At 42.3% G+C, this 23397-nt stretch overlaps 2 protein-coding genes across 2 annotated transcripts in view; both read left to right on the top strand.

Moving 5' to 3' along the window:
- Positions 1 to 11632, top strand: part of LOC103359912 (bromo adjacent homology domain-containing 1 protein-like) — a 52443-nt gene extending 40811 nt beyond the window's left edge. The window contains exons 3-7 of the mRNA XM_008285477.1: positions 62 to 420; positions 630 to 789; positions 886 to 965; positions 3492 to 3583; positions 5583 to 11632. Of these exons, the coding sequence (XP_008283699.1) occupies positions 62 to 420; positions 630 to 789; positions 886 to 965; positions 3492 to 3583; positions 5583 to 5772 (881 nt within the window). The 3' untranslated portion in view covers positions 5773 to 11632. The remainder of the gene's footprint in view (positions 1 to 61; positions 421 to 629; positions 790 to 885; positions 966 to 3491; positions 3584 to 5582) is intronic.
- A 3286-nt stretch (positions 11633 to 14918) lies between these two features.
- LOC103359913 (echinoderm microtubule-associated protein-like 1) overlaps positions 14919 to 23397 on the top strand; it is a 12157-nt gene continuing 3678 nt past the window's right edge. The window contains exons 1-4 of the mRNA XM_008285478.1: positions 14919 to 15072; positions 19896 to 20099; positions 22380 to 22509; positions 23202 to 23303. Of these exons, the coding sequence (XP_008283700.1) occupies positions 14919 to 15072; positions 19896 to 20099; positions 22380 to 22509; positions 23202 to 23303 (590 nt within the window). The remainder of the gene's footprint in view (positions 15073 to 19895; positions 20100 to 22379; positions 22510 to 23201; positions 23304 to 23397) is intronic.

Genomic DNA, 23397 nt, shown 5'->3' with positions numbered 1-23397 from the left:
AATTCATCTGTAAGCGGAGGGTTGTGTTATTTGGTTTGACTCTCACCCTTTGCTCTTCCAGAGGGTTACTCCTCCCCTCAGGGTGAACACAGCCCCTCTCTCCTGGTTCCCCCCTCCATGCCCATCTCCAGCTGCCCTCTATCCAGCGTGCCCACGTCCACTCAGACCAAACCCCACCTGCTGACCCCGCTGTCGGGGCGGGACCAGCCCCAGGCCCGGTTAAAACTAGCCAAGGAATGTCCACAGAGCACCAAACCCTCCAATGGCTCGCTGTCCATCGGACGCACAAGACTGACGGCCAAGCAGCCGTCGCCGGTGCCGAGTCTGAGCGGCACCAAGCAGAAGAAAGTGAGCCGCAGACGAGCCACCAACGGCTGGCGGCCCGTTGGGATGCCCACAGAGAGGGAGGTCTTCATCGCGGTAGGTCGACTGTCTGAACGTCTGTACTAGTATTCTCTAGTATACTTGATCGTATAGTAGAGACCTGAGCATGTGCGTGTCTGCCTCGCACAAGGACAAGCTCTTGAGGGAAAAGATAATTGTGTTTTGACCGTGCAGCTTTGCGTGACAGATTCCTTTTTGTCTTTATAATGAGAATTACATCTGTCCTCATTGTGTTTGCGTCGCAGGGAGAGGATGAGACGGCCCTGCGGCAATGTTATGAAGGCGTGGAGAGGGACGGTGAAGTGATTCGTGTCAGAGACACCGTGCTGCTACGATCAGGCCCCAGGAAGAAATCCCTCCCATATGTTGCCAAGATATCAGCGCTGTGGGAGGACCCCAAAACAGGTGAAGGAGATGAGGAGGAGGTTTGTGCACATGGATGGATGGCTGGCCGGACATATGGTCAGTGTTGTTTACCTGAGTGTCCGTGTGCTGCTGCAGGAGAGCTGATGATGAGCCTTTTCTGGTACTACCGACCCGAGCACACCCAGGGAGGCCGAGATCCCAGCACACACTGTGAGGTGAGGCCTGAGCGAGCGGACTGCAGCAAAGATTAATTTCTCCCACTGGGGTAGATGACAGTTGTTCAGGCACACAGAAGAGCAAACAAACAGTCGGGAGGAACAAACCAAACAGAATGAAAAAGATTAATTAAAATGCAGTCGTATAATTAGCGTTGTTCCAATCTTTTATGGAGGCACAAAGGTGCAAAATTCAATAATAAACAACATTATAGGATCACTAATTAAAAGAGAATTCTGGCTTGTTTCAACACGCGCCATTTCCATTCATGTGGATTTTGTGGTGATGCTATCTGCCTTCATGTCGAGGTTTGGGAAACTTCAGTTAGCATTAGCAAGCCGCAGCTTTCCAAAGAAAACAGATTTATATGACTCATTACAAACATTTGTCTCTGGCCTGACTGGAACTAAACATTTTGCAAACTGTATTGGCTTCTACTACCATATAGACAGGTGAGTGTTCAGCTTTTCATCTGGTCGACATTATCTGTATGTCTCACGTCGACTCTAGAAAGAGTGTTTCTTCCAACAACTCGGTCCTCCGTTGACTATTTTTGAGCCATGCTGTGTTTAATTTATTCATCAAGTATGCTTTATTTTTACTCTTGATCTCTGCATTGTGTCCATCCTGTCTGCTCCGTGTAAACCAGGGGTCTCCCTTATGTCTTGTTGATTGTCTGTGTTTGAATGTTTTGACCCTCAAAGCATCTTGTAAACGCTGTTCTTAAAGCTGCTATATAAATAAAGTTATTATTATTATTATTATGTGTGGTTCCGTCAAAAAAATAAACCACCTCTAAGCTTAAAATTGTGATATATCATAAAAATCACAAATAAATTGTTTAAAGGTTCTGTAAAAAAAACAAAAAAAACAATGATTATTCAGCTGAACTGCAGGCAGTGTTTACACCAGGGGTGTCCAATCCTGGTCCTCCAGGGCCACAGTCCTGCATGTTTTCCTCTTCCAACACACCTGATTAAAATGATCAGGATCGTTATCAGGCTTCTGCAGAGCTTGATGATGAGCTGATGAGCCCTTGGTGTAAACACTGCCTGCAGTTCAGCTGAATAATCATTGTTTTTTTTGTTTTTTTTACAGAACCTTTAAACAATTTATCTGTGATTTTTAGGATATATCACAATTTTAAGCTTAGAGGTGGTTTATTTTTTTGACGGAACCACACATAATAATAATAATAACTTTATTTATATAGCAGCTTTAAGAACAGCGTTTACAAGATGCTTTGAGGGTCAAAACATTCAAACACAGACAATCAACAGGACATAAGGGAAACAAGGCAGAGCAGTCACATAACATAAATAATAGAATGAATAATTAGCTAGAATAGGACGCATATCAAACAAAGGAACTGGGCTGTTTAAAAACCAAAGAATAAGATTGAAGATTTAAAAAAATCAAAGATTAAAGAATTAACAAATTAAAGACGACATCACACCAAAGAGCTGGACAGCTGAAATGAAAATGAAAGAAGAGAGAACATTTAAAATAAACAGGTGAGTAGAACCTAAACACGGAGTCGAGCACTAAAACTAAATAAATCTAAACTTCCCATAAAAGCAAGTCTATAAAAGAGCCTTTTAAGAAGTCACACAAGGTATGTTCAAGGACTGTTGAATAGTTATGAATCCAATGATTTTCTCTGTTTTTAACCTTTTCTGGCTTTTATAAATGTGTCTTTTTGTGTGGTTTTTTTTATAGAGAACACGTCTTTTATACCACCTGGCAGGTTTTGGGCCTTGAGGGATTAAAGAAAAATAAAACAAAACACATTGAATTCTCTTTCAGCTGTAGTGAATATATTCAAAACATAAAATGCATTCATTCACAGCAGTTTTAATTCTAAAACCCAAAGACTTATATCTTTCAGATTGCTTTTTTTCTCCTCCTGTCTGTCTCTCAATGTCACGTTTTCATCCTAAACACAGTCACAGTCGAGACGAGCCGAGCACAGTGAGTTAAATAGATTACAGATGTCTGCTGTCTTAATCAGACGCACACTTCAGCACATTGCTTTCACATTATAGGTTATGCTTGGCTCCGATGTGTTTGAATGTGGGAGGAAAGATGTTTTTTTTTTCTACTTGTATCACATGTTTTTTTGTTGCTGTAATAGTAAAATTACACGGTATCCTGTGTGTGTGTATATGTAGGAAAACAATGCGCGAGGAGGAAAACAAAAGCGCTTGTCTGTGCAGAAATATTTACTGACTGACTGTTGCCGGAGACATCATTATCTCTCTCCCAGCAGCCCCGGAGCTGTTGATAGTTGGTTAGCCTTTCAGTGTTACCACAATGCCAAAAATGATGATATCTCCGCGACCTCAGTCTAGCACAAAACCAAGAACGGGGAAGGGCACCGGCGTCAGTGTCGGAAAATTCACTCCTATTTGCAGCCCGTTGGTGGCACGTGAAGTAGAAACGCAGGCGAAAAGTGTTGTCGTTTTCTCAGCCGTCGCTCTGCACGACGGGAAACACTTACCATGATGTGACACTGTCGCTTTCAGAATGAGATTTTCGCCTCTCGGCATCAGGATGAAAATAGTGTGGCCTGCATAGAAGACAGATGCTACGTCCTCCCGCTAGCCCAGTACTGTAGGTAAGTCGCCGCTCGCACACAAACACCTCAAAGTCTCGCGTTTAATTAACACCTCGGCTTCTGAGACACGTGGAAGCCTGTTCCTCTGTTGTTCTTATTGCACGTCGGTGACACCGCAACTGTTAATGAAATCTGAGGCCGGGAGGATTTGCTGAGGCCTCACTGGTCAGAGTTGTGTTTTTTGTGTTGAACTGAAGGTGCAGAAAACTATAGAAGTCATTGCAAATCACTTAAATGTCAAATAAATCAACATTGTGTCATCTTACAGTAAACAGATTACATGTAAGTTGAACAGATGAGTATGTCAAATAAAAAAAAAAACAGCTTGTATTTACGATATTAAAAATAGGGGCCTCGCAATAGAAGTTCAATGCAACAAAACTCAACTACTGAGATTTGAACCTATATATTTGTCAATTCTTTGTATGTGCATCTTTATTTTTGACACTGGACTCAATCCTCATAGTGAAGCAGATGTTTAGATCTTTACTCAGCTGTTGTTTGCTTTAACGGTTGTGTTGCTCCACCTTTGTCTGTAAAATACCTCAAAGATGCTCTACTGGGTTCAAGTCAAGCGACAGACTTGTCCAGGTCATGGTTTTCTTCTTTTTTGTGCTTTGGAAGGGTTTTATGTTGGGATATTCCTCTTCTGCTAAACTTCTTCAGACTAGGAGTCGTCTTGTCAGCAGGTTTTTTTTTTACACCCTCAGACATTTCTGTACTTATGCAGCCTTGTATCATGATACTTCCACCTCCGTGCTTCACTGTCAGGACTATGTGTTCACCTGCTCAGGTTGATGCCAAACATGCTGTATCTCGGTCCCATCTGACCAAAGAATGTGCTCCCAACATTCATCAGGCTTCGTTTCATCTTCAAGTTTAATCTTGCAGTTTTGTGCTAAAAAGCAAGAACAGGTTTGATTCTGTGACGTCATGCCTGGAGGTTGTTGTTATGCGTCGTCTTTTATACAGTCTGAGCTTTACAGAAACTCTGATTTCCATTTATAACCCCTGTGCTGAAGCAGCTGCCGTCTGTTTCTCAGAGCTCGATTGTTAAAGCAGTGCAGTCAGTGGTGCTATTCTAGGACGATGACCACTGCAGCTCTGATTAGTGGTACTATGGCTCGTCTATACCTCCTGGTTACTGCTGGTTTTCACTGATTTTTAGTTGCTCCCAGATCTTCCTGTATATAGAGCCATGATGCAAACATGCAGATAGACACAGCCCATAGGTGCAAAACTGGGAAAGTCTGACTGTTCCTCGCTCATTTTCTAACCTTGTTTATGCTGTAAGGTTGATTGGAAATCAGCTTTCACTCAGTTTTGGTTCAGGTTTCAAGTCGCAGGTTTTCTAACTTGCGTGTCAGTGATAACCAACGTATTCACTTTTGTTGTGTTGAGTTTCTACTTTGGGGTATTTTCAGAATCAACTTTGTCGGCCAACAACATGAACATATGCAAGGAATTTCTACAATTAATCACACGTGTTTAAACAAGAGCAGCAGGTTAGAGAAGGAAAATGAGGATTAAACTTCTGAGTACAGCTATAGATATGTTTAAAAACAAAGATATGTAATGTGAGCTAAAGTTTAATGCCAGATACAGTTATTAACATTAAACACAGAGCTGTTGACCTTCTATATTTTCTATTGTTTGAACTGAATGTTCCTCATAATATCTTCTTGTCATTGCAGAGCCGTGAGGAACAGTCACTTTACATTTTACTGCACATATTGTCAGAGTGTATGACAAACACAAACTTATGAATCCAGCTGTGTGAAGTGCAATATAGTCTTTCTAGAGTAATTTCTGGAGGTTCGTGAGAGGAAAAGCTCTTCCTGTCCTCTTAGAAATAATGTAGTTACTGAGACGTGACAAAGTTTTGAGTCATTTGACATTTAAGTGATATTTTCGCTCGCTGTTGTTCTGCTTTGTGCGTCTCTGTTGGATTTCACTGCAGACTGTGTCACCTTTTCACCGTTTCCTTTCCCTTCCCCAGATTTTGTGCCTTGGTGAAGCGGCGTGCCGAAGGCGCCCCCCCTGGCAGTGCCAGCATGGTGCCCTGCCGCCCCGACTTCGCCCCCCCCTCCCACCGCTGTGTGCCCACGGACGTCGACCCCGAGTTGGTGTATCTCTGCCGGCACGTCTACGACTTCCGCTACGGTCGCATCTTGAAGAACCTGCAGTAGAGTTCAGAAGGCCGTCGCGCTACCAAGTTAATCGTCACGCAGCTCCTCCTGCACAGAGGAGGCGGCTGAAGGAGCCGACAGCCTTCGTCTGGTCTGCTGGGCACCTCACCATCCGAGGGGAGGGGGACGACGACGATGACGATGATGATGATTCGTCGAGGGGCAGATGAAGCAAACATTGTGACACTATGAAGCACAGATCCCTTTAGTTGACCACGGAGGGGTTAGAATGTGATCATCTCTGTCAGAGCACCGATATTTCCTGGTTTGGAAGAAGGAAAAATTCACTCATCAGTTTTTCCACCACACTCTGAGGCTTTAATGGAAGCTCTCGTGCCCCCCCGTCTTTGATCCCTTTTCCCTGCCAGGAGCACCGGGCCGAGCTGGGCCGCTGTCAGCGCCGCGTTCCCCCTGAAGGATCTTAGCACAACAATCATGTTTGTTCCATTTGTAAGCCAGTGGCTCAGGGATGGTCCGGCACTAAGGTGCTTCCGGGGAACACAAGCCTGCTCTGTCAGCTCGATGTTAACGGTGTCCAACCAGCCGGGGTGAAGGAGCAGCTAACGGAGAGTGTCGTCTTATTTCTCCCGATTTGGGTTGTTGTGTGTGGGAGCGAGTGTTGTCAGTGAGGATAAATGGATAAATGTGGGCATTTGTGATGGTGTTTTAGGAGGCTTTCAGGCAATCAAACCAAACAAGCAGCTTTAGAGGAAGTGGAACTCTCTCTCTCTCTCTCTGTCCGTCCCCTCTCCTGACACCGACGTTTTCATCTCGAGTGATGCTCAAACTGAAATACTGCACCTGAAGGAGGGTTTGTGAGGCAGATCCGTGCTTACAAAAGAGCAGGTCTTCTTTAACTTCACGCCAGGACACTAAAATAACCGATTTTATCAGCTAAAACTCACACGAAACGGTCGATTTGGATCATCTCAGCCACAGTTCTGGCTCAAAGTCGCCTCGTTAAACGGAGGCTCTGCTGAGGATCCGTCGTTTTTGGTTGTTGGGTTTTTTTTTGTAGAAGTTTTCACCTTTACTGCTCCCTGTGACTTGCCTTATGACTCGCAGGAAGAGCGTCAGGCAGCTAGTCTCACCACACACACCCAGGAAGTGGTATCAGGTGAACCCGTAGTCCCAGAAAGTCAAATGATCAGCAGAGACATGCATGAAGAAAGCACCGTGTAGGGCTGCAGTCAGGCGATCCTGGAAACTGTTCCACTCTACAACCAAAATTCAGCACGATAGAGATTAAACAGCGCACATGCTAGCATTATTATCCTAAATGCATTCCTAATCAACACACAAAGCTCATATTTGCAGCATATTAAATCATTTCGACCTGGTTATTTTACACTAAATTGGGAGCAAAGTAGCTGCACTTGATAAGAAATAGAACTAATACATAACTAACTATTGAGAGATGTACTGCAGCTGCTGTTGTTCGATGATCTGCCGCGTTGGTTGGTTGAGTTTTGATGCAAAAACTGCTGTTTGCAAAGCTGACATTCGACTTTAGTTGCTGAAATGTTAAATACAGTCTCCTTTAGGTTGGGTGAGTCCAAAGTCGTGAAAACACGGGGGTGTTTACAGGTGTTCTGTTCCTCCTGCTGCCAGAAATAATGGATTAATCCCAGAAAGCTGTTGATGTAGAGCTGTTCTCTGTAAGAGTGTCCTACCAATGAGAAGTTGGTCAGATGCAACCGATCGATGAGTCAACCTGCAAATTCGGATTAACGTGTTTATAACATGTCAGATAATAGCATAAAATATCTGCTGTGGCTCCTCAGCGAAGACTTTAAAAGCTTGTCTTCTCAAACTAGAACCGTTGATGCAAAGATGCTTCGTTTCCGATCATGTGTGACAAAGAGAAGCATCAGATGTTTCACAGAGCCCGACACCGTTTGGCGTATTAACAAGAACAGTGATCAGATCATGGACTCCTGACTGCAGCTCGACTCTGGTGCGGTTCTCTTGACGTCTCTGCGGCTGCTCGCCTGGTTAATGTCTGTTTTAATTCTACACCCAGACCGGTTTTTATTTCTCCTCCTCCTCCTCACCCTCCCCCCGCCAAGATAAAACCAAAGGATGTCACACAAGCCAGAATTCCCGTCTCCTCCCTCGCACTTCTCCTCCTCCTCCTCCTCCTCGTCAGCACTTCTGTCCTCGTTATATTGCACTAATCCATTCCTTGATTACAACTTTTTTTTTTTTAAACTCCCGCTACTAATATCTTACCGTGGGCCGGGTGGGGAGTTAAGGTGGGGGAGGGCACTGTATATCATTTATGTTGTGTGATTTGTACCTTTATAGAAGGAACCAGTGAGGATGTCATGGCTGCTTTTTTTTTTGTCAGTGCAAACTGTATATTTCTATTAATTTCACCAGTAGAAGAAGTCGGCCGGCGTGTTTCTGTCATGATGCTGTTGAATCCCGTTGGAATATATGCGGTATATATATATATATTTATATATATAACTAGAGTCCATTCCATTTGATTTATGAATCAGCTCTGACATATGAATATACAGTATATATATATATATATATGTATGTATCCACACTGTTAATGTGATTTTAGATTTGAAACAGGCCTGACTTTGCTGTGCGGACAGAACCATGTCGTATTTGGATCGAAGGTGTGTTGAGGTGATTCTTTAGAGTCGTGGTGGATTTCAAACCGCACTCTTCCATTGCCTTTTTTTTGTTTGTTTGTTTGTTTTACTGTCACTCAGAAAGCGAGCAGCGTCAGAGTGTGTACGTACCTTTTTAGAAAGCAGAAAGAGTACCCGATTGCTTTCCTGCACAGCAAAACGCCCTTTTTTCTTTTCTTCAACATTGGAATCTTTAACACACTGAAGCCATCTTTAACTTCCCCCCTCTCTCTATTTGAGCGGCACTAAACTAAATCAAATCCTGAATCCTTTTAGTTTTAATTTCTATTAACCCCCAGATTCTTCAAAGAGGTAATATATATTCTCCTACTTTACAATTTCTCCTTATTAAGAATATTTTATTATGTCGATTTTCCTAAGATGGTATATGCAATATGTTTTTTAGACTTACTATTTTTGGAAAATGAGCAAAACCGAATCAAGAAAAAGAAAAAAAAACAAGAATATGCATTATTTTTAGTTTCTTTCAGATGCGTTTTAAATCGTCACTGCGTTAATTGAGATTTGACCAAATGAAAGAAAAACAAGCGAAGGGACCTGAGGTTGTAGATAACATGCAGAGAGAATCTTCCCTCCCAGGAAATTCCTAATGAAGTGTACATATCTGAATCCAGGAAGCACCGGGCACTCTTTAAACAAGCAGACAGCCAATGCACAGTGTAGTATTTTTGCAAGATCTGTAATAATTATATTTAAAGTAAGAAAAAAAAAATATTTAAATGGAGTGAACAATAAAAAAAAATATATTAAGATTTCAATTTAACTTATTTGGAAATACTGTGTCTAATTGATATGCTGTTTTTCTTTGTGCTCCAGGATAGAAAGTGATTTCTGTTCGTTTGTAACTTAAAGAGAATAAATGAGTGACGCTTGTCGACGGAGATGTAAATGTGGTTTAGTTGATATCATTTCTTTGTGACGGCGGCGGCGGACCAAAGCACACACCTGCAGCAGACGGGAGAGCAGAGGCGGACGGAAACGTCTTCCTGCTCTCCTGACCGACCTTAATCCTGCCGTTTGGGAGAACGCCGTGGTCACCTGAGCTGTTATTGATTCGTCCTATTAGGGGAGAGTCAGACGGTTCATCTGAGACGGGGCAGAGGGGACGCCACGTCCCCGGAGCTGCAGGTAGAAGCAAGGAAGTAGGTTTCTTTTAAACTTTTTGGGGGGACACTTGTTCGTTTTGAGCATCACACATTTAATTTCCTGCATTCTGGTGAATTTTTAAGCACCGATTTGTCCCGTTTCTGCATCAATTTGTAGCAAAATTACAAAATTCAGGCACAATTGAGGGGATAAATGCACTTATCTCCTGTTTCCCACCAAGAAATCCAGAGTTCCCCTGAGATGCTCACCGCTGTACCCTCCCTACGTTAAATCACTGAGGCTTGCCAGTAAGTGTCAGAAATTAGGGCCTGTGTGGAAATTATTATGCTCCCAGCTAGTTTTAATTGATTTTGAGATGTTACTGAGCTCTTCTAAAGCTTGTCTGGGTCTGACCCAAAGCTACACAGCGGAAATATTGACCACTTATATATGAGCTTAGGGTTGTGTGTCCACTAAAGTGTATTTTGCCAGAAAACACGCAGCTGGGAGGTGCAGTACTTCACTGCTGGTACACAAATACACGTCCTGCCACTCAGCAGCCATCTTGGTAAGACCTCCAGGTAGTTGCTTCAGGCTAATACGACAAAGCTTCAGTCTAATGAATGGGGAGAGAGATGTACCTGTAATTTCAATTAACATAAAAACAGCATGACTACAATCAGAAGTCAAATCTGACTAAAAACCCTAAAAAGTCTGGCCACTTTGCCCCAAAATCATGCTAAAAAGAAAGATTTGTTTTGTTTTTACTATGCATGCACACAGCATTAAGCCCTATTTCATCGTCGTTCAATCATCATTCAACACTTCCAAGTGAATGTGACATGTGACTGACGGAGTATTCGAGAAATTGGATGTTGACTAGAAATCAACATGAATTGGCTCAGTGTAGAACAGACGCTAAAGCTTGTTATAACGCTGCTGGAGTTTTTACTAAACATGAAGCACTCCAGTTTTTCCAGAATAAAAAGCTTCGGTGGACGCACCAACCTCAGGTCTCTGATTCTTACATCTGAAGGTGCTCTTACCATCAGGACCCCTCAGCTTTGGAAGAACTTGCCTGAGTATATAAGGCTGCAGAATCAGTTATTTCTTTTAATTCGCATCCTAAAACCCATTTAGTTAATTGTTTTACCCTATTTATTTCTCTCTCTTTGTTTAATTGAAAGTTGCAGCCTTGGTCCAACACAGTAAATACACTGCTCTGATGTAATTCAATGTGGAGGACCTTCTTGTTTTTTTTGTAAATTTATCTTCAGCTCAGCCTAATAATTTCCACCCAAGTACCTAAAAGAGCTCCCCGTGGGCTCACAAGAGATTTAGAGTTTTAACATAATTCAAGAGTGCATCCTCTCCCTCCCTCCATCCACATCAGCTGACCACCGCCGCCTTTCTCCCAGATGTGCATTGACCTGTTTGCCCCCTAGAGGGCAGGAATCCTGAGTGTGCAGAAAAAAAAAAGTCTCATCATGGCCACATCTTTTAACGTGTTCACCACCAGCTTCCTCCTCCTCCTCCTCCTCCTCCTCCTCCTCGCATCCACGTCTTTTATTATTTTGCTACTGAGAGCGATGCAGGAACGTGAGGAAGAGCTCGGCCGGGCGGCTGCCGTCCTCCCGGGTGTCTCGGCCGGCCTTTGCAACAAAGCACGAGGCTAGATTGTGTGTTCGTTTCGCCCAGAAGCTTTGCATGGACGCAGTTGCATCCTCCGTCGCCATGACAACAAGGCAGGGCCAGCACTCTGGAGGGGAGAGTTAGTTTTTACTGATGCCACGCCGGAGGTGTGTTCACTGAAGCACCTGACCAACCCGTGAGATTCTGCTTTGTGTGTGGTCTGTACTGATGCTTATTGTTGACATATATTTTGATATATTTGGGGGGAAAACCCTGAGAGGGGGGATATACAGTAATGGAAAAAAAAAAAAAAAAAGTCTAGATATTTTTGGAGTAGAGAAGCAATGTGTGTATTGTCACTTTGTCATGCTTTCTGAGAAGCTCTTGGATTTTTTTGGAAGAATTATATAACATCCCGACTGATTTAATGTTCCATTGAGAGAATATTTATAAATTTTAAGTCCTTTGTGAAACTCCTGTGTGTGTGTGTGTGGCTTTTTTTTTTATTGTTATTTTAACGGAAGAAGGTTGTTTTAACCTCCTCTGAAGTTTTACAGACTTTTCAGGCTGCAGGGAAGTTTCGAGGTCGTCTTTAAAGTTTTATGCTGGTTAGATTCCAACCACGAAATGATTGCATTCCCCTTTCCAAGGACGTCTAACTCTCTGAGCGGAGGCGGCCTACTTTCGCTGCATGTAATCAATAAGCATCCACTCCGCCGCCGATCGTCTGTAATGCTGTAGATCTCCACAGGAGGTCAGTAGTGAAACGCCGCGCTCAGGTCGGGGTCAGCTCCTCTCTTGACCTCCGTGTTGCACTACTAATCATATCACACGCTACACGGCCATGTGTTAATTTGAATGCAGCAGGAGGAAGGTCTCACCTCTCTGCCTGCCGCTCTTCCATGCTTCCTTTCCCTCCGCCTTCATGTCCCCTGTCAGCAGAGTCATTATCTGCCTTTGGCCTTTATCCCTGTTCGGGCCTCGGGGCATTAGGAGTGTTCAGCAGCACACATACAGGCTTCGGCGCGGAGCCTTAGTGTCTGTTACAGGGATAACAGCAGCCAGAGCAGACGATTAGCGGCTCATAATAATATAACTAGCCGACACACTTTGACCTGAGAGGCCTCTTAAGTGCACCAGTCTGCTCCAAGACTATTGGCTGGTGCAGGAGGATTGAAGCCTTCAGCGTGGGTAAGATGAATGAATGAATGGCAACACATTCACATCCTGAAGTGTCGGCATTTATCGCGTCGCCTTGAGACTGCGTTTTCAAAACAGTGTTTTTATCCAGTTTATCCAGGATCTTTTAATTCATGGCAACCACATGAATCACTCATCTTACTAACCCTGTACTTTAAATATTTATTTTTCAACTTTTACTTCAGTGTTTTTATTCACACTGCAGCTTATTCAATATTTAATTTATTTGCCTATAAGAACTATTCAGCCCCCTTAAGTAAGCTTTCCCCTTTTATTCCTTTTCGCCATCAAATCATGATGAATATAATTTAGCTTTTTTGACAAAAATTTACAAAAGACACGACTCTTTCTCGTCAAAGTGTAACATAAGTATTCAGCCCCTTCAATAGTGCCGAGAAGTGTCCCCACATCATGATGCTGCCACTACCGTGCTTCACGTCATGATGCTGCCACCGCCGTGCTTCACCTGCACCACTTGACTGCACATATGCAGTCACTTATGTCACATTTCACCTACAGGTGTGTCATTTGCAAGAATGCATGTGCAGGCACATTACACACAGGTAAGTGTCCTTCAGACATCAGGAGTTGGATTTGATAATAACTTAGTTACATTCTGAATTCAAACATTGAGCTTTATTGATCCACCCTTTAGCACTAACTGATTCTTTTTTCTGCTTTTTCCATTTCACTGCAGGTGCCAACCACAGACTGTATGCAAATATACTGTCTGTATATATACTGTATGTGCATATCCACTGTGTAATATAAAGATTATAGTAGCGACTAAAGTCAAGCTGCTGCTTCAGTTTAAAAACTGAACGCTAGAAGCCTTATTAAGCACATTATTCTGTGCTATATTATACAGTATTATACACTAATGTAGTTATGAATGCTATATTTCATTTCTGCTGATAGAGCTTTAGATATGTCGCTTTGGCTCCAGCGTATTAACTTCTAATTTTCATTTTTCTGTGCATTCTCCTGCTTTTATCCTCACTGTTCAATCATGTCTCCTATTTTTAGCGTCGTTGTTATACGAACCATCACAGCTGCAGGTCTAATGATTACGATAATTACATCCAATTTGTGATCATTATAGCAGCACCATGGAAACATTAGTGTACTGTTGTTTGAATTCTGCGCAAAATCATCAATACATGCAGAGAAACATGTAAAGTTATCGTCTGTTTTCCTGTTTCTCTTACAAGGAGATGGAACATAACTAAGGACATTCATTCAGCTGCTATACTTTAGCTTTACATACGGTATTATTTTTATTTAATGCTACTTGATAGACTCAACAACATTTATTTGACACCTTAACTGACCTGCAGATTAACACGTTGCACGCAAACTATAATTTGTCAAATATGATGCAATGTTGAAGATTAAACAACCCAACAGGGAAACTGTTCAAACCAGTTCTGCTGCTGCAACTGAGTGCAACGGAAAAATGTTCATGCATTTGTAATAATAATCCAGGAAAGTATAGAGTGAAACACTTGGAGGGATTGTATTTCTAGATTATTAATACTTTTGAGATTGTAAATACGTTTTGGTGATCATAACTTTGCACCTGTGCTAATTTTGCTTTAAAAGAACAGACGTCAGAGGAAGTATGAAGCCAAAAGAACATGAAAACAAAAGGAACTTAAAAGCGTTTCTATTAAACTTAACACACATCACGCCCCCATTCATGTTCACTCACCGGTTATCCTCCACATCTTTATTTAACTTCAGGATTCTGTGAAATATTCACAAAATAAATGCATTGCTTTCTGGAGGACTTCTGTTACGAGGCAAGAAAGCTTTCACAGATCAGCAAATGGAAGCATCTGCTGGAGAAAGAATCAATCCAGCAAATGCAAAATAGACAGAAAGCCAGCTTACAGTGGAGAGGTGGGGGAACGGGACCCCGACACGATCGCCTAACTAGCTTCTCATCTGCTCCTGTTTCTTTCTCTGTTGGTCTAATTACCACGTCCGGCTTATTGTCCTCTTGATGACTGTAATTAATCAAGTTGTGCTCCCTAATCTCTGAATCTCATCATCCTTACAGTGCACCAGGGCCGGCCACACCGGATGGTAGCCTGATGTAAGCTCTTTTGGGGAGCGTAATTGTGCGCTTGTCTGCAACTTTGCGTGCAACAGCAAATTGCAGAGTCGAACCCTGCTGCGTGTTCGTTTCATTTAGTCAGGAGTTTGTTTGTTTTTTGTCAGGTCAGTAATTGTTGCTTATCTGTTCCTCCTTGTGTGTTTGTAGACGGCAGTTATGCAACTTAAGTTATTTTGGGGCCTTTTATATAAAAGCCAATCTGACCCCTGTCTATACAGAGAAGAGAGGAAGAAGACTCTCACAGTTTTGTCCTCCCCTGAGCTTCAGATGGCTTACCGGCTCCTTAATCTGTCCTCTGAGTGACATCAGCCTCCCCTGCACCCTCCTTACAGGACAGCAGGCGAGAGGGAGGGAAAGCAGGAGGAGGTGGTGGTGGCCGCCGGTGGGGTTTAGGGAAGGTGAATTAGCTCAGCAGTAAAGTTTGGCAGTCCGTCAGGGCGATGGCAGCAGCGGAGGGCGACTCTCACATGGAGGAGCTGGTGGACCACGGCCTGGGGATGGAGGAGACGGCCCACGGCCTGCTGAGGAGACCCTCGCTGAAGGAGACCTACCACAGCGACTCCCTGCTGGCGCCGGACACTGACTTCATGACAGGTAGAGCCGAGCAAGTTCAGGTGTTAAAGGGTCGATTCATCCAAACCACAGAAAAGACACCACCCCATTGTATGGCTTATCGTTAGGGCTGCAACTTATGATTAACTGATTAGTTGTTTAGATTCCAAAATGTCTAAAAATGGTGAAAAATGTCGATCAGTGTTTCCCAAAGCTGTCCAATACCCAAAAATATTCAGTTTACTGTCATGGAGGAGAAAAGAAACCAGAAAATATTAATGCAATCAAAGAATTCAGACTTTTTTTTCTTAAAAACTGACTTTAACTGATTTTAAGAATAGTTGGTGAGTGTTTAATAGTTGAAGTCAAATGCATTAATTAAGAGAAACAGGAAGTGCTGTACAGTTAAGAACAAAAATAGGAATGCGTAATGACTAAAAGGCAAAACTAAACACAATTTGTAAATTAATAAGAAGCATAAAAATACAACACAGTGACAGATGAAGTCAGGCTCTGCTTAAGTCAAATACCAGTGAACAGAGGCGGGTCTGTAGCAACGATTTAACAGTTTCATAAGTCAGTTGACAACTAATCAACTAATTGTTGCAGCTCTATTTGGGATGCAGATAGTTTCATTTCTGTCCATGCAGTTTCCACCCCAATGCATGGAGGTGAAGGCGTTTGTGCTTCATTTTGTTTGTAGCGCTCAAAGCAAATTCTCCAAGTTGAGTGACAAACCTTTATCGTGTTCTGTTTGAATAAACTACCTGTAGCAAAATCAGACATATGCACTGTCTGCAATCAGTCTGCAGTTGTGTACATGCATGTACGCTTTGCACAGGTTTGCAAGTTTACTTTTGACTTGTCGTGTGAAAGCAAAACAAATGATCCTCCAGCGTATCCAAAAAAAAAGGAAATAAGCTCATAAAAGCTGCACATGTGAATGAATTGGCTCAACAGGTGTGTCTGATAGAACTTTTTCCTACATAAAACTTTTGCCCTCTCTGAAGCGTGGTCATGTTTTACACATACAAAATCTTTTAATGCCAATTTCTGGTGGACAATTTTCATTCGGGATTATCAAACCTCTCAAAATCTGTTGCGTAATCTCACAAATACGTTGAGTCAAAAGCAGCGAGGGACTGTCGACAGTGTTGGTTCTCCAACGAGATGGCGCGCTTCAAACTGTGGGTGTCGTGGAATCACCTGAGAAGATTTAGGGGAAGGCCCTGCAGGGATATTAGTATCAGTGGACTAATATGTGAAGGATTCCTGTGTCCTCTGTGTGTGTGTTTGTGTGTGTGTCAGCATGCAGGGTGCTGATGTGAGCAGACAGATGCTGTTCCTTCATTCAAGAAACACCATCTGTGAGCAGAGATTAAAACACTCTATATGCTGCAGTTATGCCGTAATGAATTCCACTTTGCTCAAATGTATATGAATTATCAGGCGCTTAGTGCTGCACCCAAAGTGTTTGCAAATGTGTGTGTGTATGTGTGTGTGTGAGAGAGAGTCACGGACACACACAGACTTAATGCATGTGTTTTGTATGTGTGTTTACATTTGCATAAACGGTATCCAGGGAGCCTTGTGCTTGTTCTTTGTGCAGCGGAGTTAGTGCAGAGACCGAGCTTTGGGTTGCTAATTCCCTTTTACAGCACCAGGATTATGTGCTATTCTAATCCCAATCCCATATGGGGTGTGTGGAGGTGGCACGAGGATGATGTCACGGCCAGGACAAGAGGAGAAACAGAAGATCACAGGCCTACAGTGAATCACAGCTCTCCATGAGAGGCAGATTACTGCCGGCTGCATGCTCCGGTGATTATACGCGACGTCTTCGCCCACAGCGGCTCAGCACAGCACAAACTCTCAGAAGAGTTACAGCAGGAAGGGAGAGAGATGAGTTTTATTATTGAGGAACGCGCGTTTAGCAGCACATGTTGAGGCTGTGCAGGTGCTACATTTTAAAAATGTTTTAAGCATCGAGAGACAGTGTTTGTCAGGTTCAACCATCACGGTGCAAACATGCTGATTATTATTTATTATTTATGCAATGATTACAGAATTCCTCCTGGGGATCACTAAAGTATTTATATCCTATTCTTTTCTATTGTATTCTTTTTAAACTGGGAATTATTGAAGAGATAATAGTGGATGTAGTGGCAGATGTTTTTTCTTCGTCTTATAGGTCTGTTTGGTGAAGTTTACGTGCTTGGTTAAGGACAATTCTGACTTACATACTTTAGCGTTTCCATTTTCTGCTGTTTTATACGTCCATTCCACTACAATTCTTATTTAACAACTTATTTAAAAGCTTTAGTTACTTTGCAGATTTAGTTTATTAATACAAAATACATTTAACAAAAAAATTAGGATGCAAGTTTACAGATTAAGATAAAATTTTGGGCGACCCAGCAGATATAAAGTATTTAAATCACCTTTACTAGCACCAACATTTGAGTAATGAACAAACTAATGCATCACTACAATCCAATACTATACGTTATTCTGAAAAATGCCATTTTGAATAGTGAGTGCTTTTACTTTTGGTACTTTAACTGAATTTTGATGCTAATTCTTACTTAAGTAAAAGTTGAAATGTATGACTTTTACTTGTAATTTTCCAGGAGTATGTTGCACAGCAGAGCAGAAAGGTATACACATTCATTACATCTACACAAACACACGTCATTATATCTATACCTGTACAAACCCACATGTTTGTAATATGAAAATGCACAGCTACTCATCCAATATATATGCAAAAAAGGGGAGAAGCTACGTATATAAACAAACAAAATGAGAAAAAATACATACATTTACACATATATGTATATATACATACAAAAAATAATGTATTTAAACTATTACAACCAGTTAACCATTCATTTTAGCTATTTGGATAATATTTCCATCACTTTCATCTCATTTTATGACCATTTTAACCATATCTAGTTGTTTTGTTCGTTGTGTTTCTCCACCATTCATCCATTTGCTCTTTAACTAAGCTAGCTCGCCACTTTAAGCTAAACAGCTATTTCAGACATTTTGCTTTTATTTTATTTTTAGGTGTTCATTAGCAGCAGCACCACTACGAGGAGCAGCGTTACCAATTCAACTAGATTTCACAGTAACATGGCGATAATGTCAATAAATCAAATCAATGTCAGTTTTGTGTATTACTATTAGCTGTTTAAACCTCAATCATTTTCTGGTTTAACCATTTTTCCAGTAATATTTAACATGGGTAAATTACTTTTAGCAATCTATTTTAGCAATTTATTGATTACTTTTAATGATTTAGCTTCACATGTTAACTAGTTTTCATGCACTCGCAGTTTCAACGTGACGCCGAGGTCGCTAACTCATTACACTAATGCGACTTTTAATCAAACTGAAGTTCTTTTTTGATTAAATTGGTTGAGGTAATCTCCTCACGTGCCCCCTGGTATGTGGAGAAGTACCCCCTACGGTACAAGTACCCCTGGTTGGGAGTTTTTGTTGATTTAAAAAAAATCACAAAAGGATGCAGATTATGCAACTAGTCCCGACTGCTTATCTTCGATTTTTGCTGGGAAACAATACTTCATTGCACCTCTTACTTCGGCTAATTCCTGTTTTTTAAGGCTTGCATTCGCTCTGCAGCTGCAAACATGCACTGGTTGTTATTTTGCCTCCGCTTCAGCGTGACCTGTACTGTAACCAGGGTGTTCACTGCTGCACAACACAACAACAACAACAACAACAGCAACAGGAGGCCACATCTCAGGTTTATCTGTGCTGTTTCCTGGCTGTGTCTCCATCTCTGGTAGTGACATGGGGCTTAGTGTGGGGGCGGGTCAAAGAGGCTCAGTCTGCAGGATTAACATTGTACTCTGCACACACATACACACATGTAAGTACACACACGTGCACGGACAATTTAGGCTGAATTGGATGAGTTTTAAAGCATCATCAACCCCACCCCCACCTTTATATGTACCCTGAGCGAAGGGCTTTAAGCCCCGTCATACGCATCACGGCGTCCCAGAGTTCGCCAGGCGACCACCGAGGAGGGGATCAAAGAACGCCCTGGTCGCCTCCCGCTGCAGATGCTGTAACATCATCTGGACGCTGTGAACGGACAAGAGAGGCCAGATCTGTTGAGAGAAATGAGATCTTAGTGGACGCCGGCCAGCGGATCAGAATCAAGATGGAGGGAGAGCCGGGCCTTCAGACCAGAGCCAGAGGAGGGAAGAGGAGTGAAAGGGTTTGCTCAAGAGAGGAGAGGAAGAGGAGGAAGACGGCCGGGGCGGTGGAGGAAGGCCAGAAACAACCTGACTGCTCATCGGTGTCCAGCGCTTCCCACGGTATCTGAATCATTGATGTGCTTTCTCTGATTGGAAGCAGTGAAGCAAGAAAAAAAAGTTGAATGATGAAGTGTCGGTGACAATGGTGGAGGTGTTTTAAATGTGTGCTTTGTTTACACGTTGCCGGCTGATGACAGCGTGGATCTGCTGTGTCCAGCTGTGTTGTGACCTCATTAGCTTGATTTTTTTTTGCTACAGAGGCACGAAGAGCGGATGTTAAAGAGCTTACTCCTTCCTCTGATTATGGATGCTGTTGCCAAGTCAACTGCACTTACATGTTGCTCGTCACCATCCTTACCTTTCTCCCTGCGTCGCTTAACAAAGTCTTCACCATGTTGTTGTGATTTAACTCTTTATTTTCTAGATGATCCTTTTCGTAGCACTACCTTTAAAGCCTGTCATCAGTTATGTAACGTAATTGAAAAGCACAGCAACGTAATCCTCGTCCTGGCATTATTCTCTCCGTGCATCTACACTTTTCTCATCCTCTGAACTCTTTTTTTTTCCCTGCAGATGACCGAAGCTCGGCGGCCAGCGGCCTGGACGTGGCCGACCGGCTGACCTACCTCGAGCAGAGGATGCAGATGCAGGAAGACGAGATCCAGCTGCTGAAGTTGGCTCTGGCCGACGTCCTCAAGCGGCTCAACATCTCCGAGGAGCATCAGGCGGCTGCTGCTGCTGCTGCTTCTGCTGGCAGGAGACCACCGGGTGCCAAAGGTGAGCACAGAGCGTTGTCCTCACGTCGATCGGAGGATTTAAAGTGAGTCGATGTGTACGACAGCTGTGATCGTGTCGAACTGTATCGTGCACTGGAGGATATTGACCTTTTGTCATGGATTGTCGATGCTGTGCTTGTTTTCTGAGCTTTGCTGAAAATGTTGTCTCTCAAGTGTAGATCCCAGACCGATACTGGTTTATCACCATGGAGCCAAGTCATACAGGGAGTTTATGGTGCATAGTGCAGAAAAACGTTAAATGATGGTGTTTTTCTTTGGTATAAAAATGTAGATTAACAGCCATAGACTGTGTTCAAAAGATGCATGTAGACTCTGGGTCTCAGAAATGCAGCCAATGCCAAACTGTCATCCAACAACCAGCAGGGGGCGCCTCCTCTGGTTGCAAAAAGAAGTCTGAATGCCTACCAATCTATGACAAAATTACCCTTATTGTCCCTTGATTTGTTAACTCAGAAGACATTTTATAAATACTTTGTAGGCTTAATCGCTAGTATAAAGTCTCCCTCAGTACAACAAGATGTTTAATCAGTAAATTATGATCCCATTTAGAGGGAAACAGGCAATAAAGCAGGGTATGTTTTAGGTTGGTGTGGAATATCCATCCCTCAAATAATTCCAAACTACCATTTAAGAAGTAAATCCTCACATTTAAGAGGCTGAGACTTAGTAATACTTGTCATATTTGCTTGAAAAGTAATTTAAGTCATCAAAATAGTTGTTTAATAATTGTTCGATTCATTAACTGACGTTGGTTTTAGTGCTGACTCTTCCACAACCTAATAAATCCAGATTTTTTTAAAGTCCTAATGAGGAAATCCAAATACCATCAATTTCCCAAAAGGGGCTTAATTCATGTAGACAGTAAACCATAGGCACAATGATATTATTTAGAAATGCCTGTCATTCCTTCCATTATCCAGCAGGGGGCGCCTCCTCTGGTTGAAAAAAGAAGTCAGATTGTATAGAAGTCTATGGGAAAGTCAGCCTACTCCTCACTTGATTTACTACCTCAGCAAATATTTTCCAAATTAAGTTATAGGCTCAACTGTTCGCTTAAAGTGTCCCTTGGTACAGCATCATGTTCATTTAGTAAATTCTGATCCCATTTAGAGGAAGATAAGCGATAAAGCAGGATATGTTTTATGGCGACGGCTACACTCCAAACTTAAGGCTTTGAAACAGTCGTCCACAAACCAGTAGCTGAAGTTTTGATGGCTATGTTGGTTTCTTATTTATAGACTACGGTGAAAACTCTCACACTTTGTTAAAGTCTCAGGAATTCTGCAGTGCTGACCTTTTGCAGGGAGACTAATTATCACCGTTGATCGCTTTCTTTTTTAGACTTCAGTCCTTCCTCTGAAGTTTTTTCTTTATGTGGCGCTTTTCTTGACTACTTCATCTCTACAGTCGTTCCCCTTTTCAAATTGGCAAACAAATAAATGCTTGTTGACTTAAAATGCATCTCTACTGGTGTCGCCACAGATACCAGGTTTAATTTAATACATGTTTACCTGGTGTGGGTTGGCTCAATGAACAGACGGCTCCAATCTAACAGACATCTATTTATTCATCAAGGTCTCGCTTTAATATTGCTTTTTCTTTTATCACCAACAGAGATGTTCATCAAGCAATCACATAAAACAAAAAAATAAAAACAGTAAATCCTCACATTTAGGAGCTAAAAAGAAATAAAGACTGTTTGTCATTTTTGCTTGAAAAGTTGTTGAAAACCTAAAAATTCCAGAAAATATATACATCCTGATAAAAACACAATCACAAGAAATTGGATTTCCCAAGAGGGGCTTCAGTTGTGCAGACGAGACAATATTGGTGTCGACTTCAGAGGGGATGAAGGCTGATACGTTCCCCTTTAATATTTAAAATAAGTGCATTTGATGCAATATTTGCCTTAAATAGATTTTTTTTTTTTAGCACTGGGTCTTTATTTACTCTCAAAATATGAATTATACACATACAACCACTAAGTCTTTAGTGTAAAATGTGATTACATCCATCAATATAACATTATATGATCAATTGTCGCTTGAATTTTTACATAAATAAAAAAAAATTCCACCATAAATTGATGCAGAAAAGGAACAAATTGGTGCTTAAAAATTCAGCAGAAGGCAGGAAATGAAGTGTAAAAGTCTGCTTTATGCATCTCCAGCAATATTTAAACAAAATCAACACCTGTGCAACAAATAAAGCAGCCACGACACAATCCACACAATTAAAACGTGTGTGTTTGTTCCCACAGCCAGGCCGGTGTCTCTGGGTTTGCCCTCCAGGCCTCCCATGGTGACCTCCGGCGCCGCTCTGCTGAAGAAGAGCTCCACGCTGCCCTCTAGCTCCACGGCCAGGAACTACAGCCCGACGCCACCCCGAAGGTAGCAGATGAGTCCAAGCTGGTCATCCTCCGATCTGCTGCTAAATGAGGCAACGCTGTCAAACGTGCTCTTTTCCAGCGTTGTGTAGTCGAAGCAAAGGTTAAAATTGTTGCCTGACTTCTTTACCGCTCAATATTTTCTTAAAAATCACTGAGGTGTTAATGGGAAGCTGCTCTAATCAAACAAGCTTCAGTCTCAGATCTCAGGCTTCACTCCTCATTATCCGACGTGCAAAAAAAAAGCAATCAGCAGACAGCCTCCATTATCTAAGAAACAGCGCACATGGATGCTCAATAATTATTCCGGCACTCGCCTTTTCTTCCGAAGCAATAAAGCGTCTGCGAACCATTTTCTGCGGATCTCTTCCTCTCAATTACCTTTCAAATGATCCTGCTATTAGACAGCACGAGGAGGAGAGCAGGATCTCGGTGGTGCCTTAATGTGCTGCTGCTATTTCTGGGCTACGCCGATATAATTGCACAGAAAGAGGTAAATCTCCATTCACTTAGGGCCGTCCATTCATTACCAGCGAGAAGCAGAATCACAGCCATCATTAGCGGTTCATCTCCCTGCACTCTTATTTCACCTTTTTCCCGTGCGCTAATTAATCTTCTTCCTCTTTTTCTTCTGAGCCGTCTGTCTCTCAGGTCCAATGACCACACTTGTGTGTGTTTTTTGTTTTCTCTTTCCAGTGGTGTGAAAAGCCCGCCAGGTAGCGTGAAGGAAAGTCCGTGTAAGAGCACGAAAACACGACCGACGTCTGCGGCCTCAAACTATAAGAAACCTCAGGATGGGTAGGAAGCTTTCTCGCATTTCTAAACCTTCATACACGAGGCTTGACTTAGAGGCCTGAGCTGCTGTGTAGCTGTTTATCATTATACGATAAAA

Source organism: Stegastes partitus, unplaced genomic scaffold (assembly GCF_000690725.1).
Source record: "Stegastes partitus isolate 25-593 unplaced genomic scaffold, Stegastes_partitus-1.0.2 Scaffold403, whole genome shotgun sequence".
In the NCBI taxonomy this organism is placed as follows: domain Eukaryota; kingdom Metazoa; phylum Chordata; class Actinopteri; family Pomacentridae; genus Stegastes; species Stegastes partitus.
This window is presented reverse-complemented; position numbering and strand designations above follow the sequence as displayed.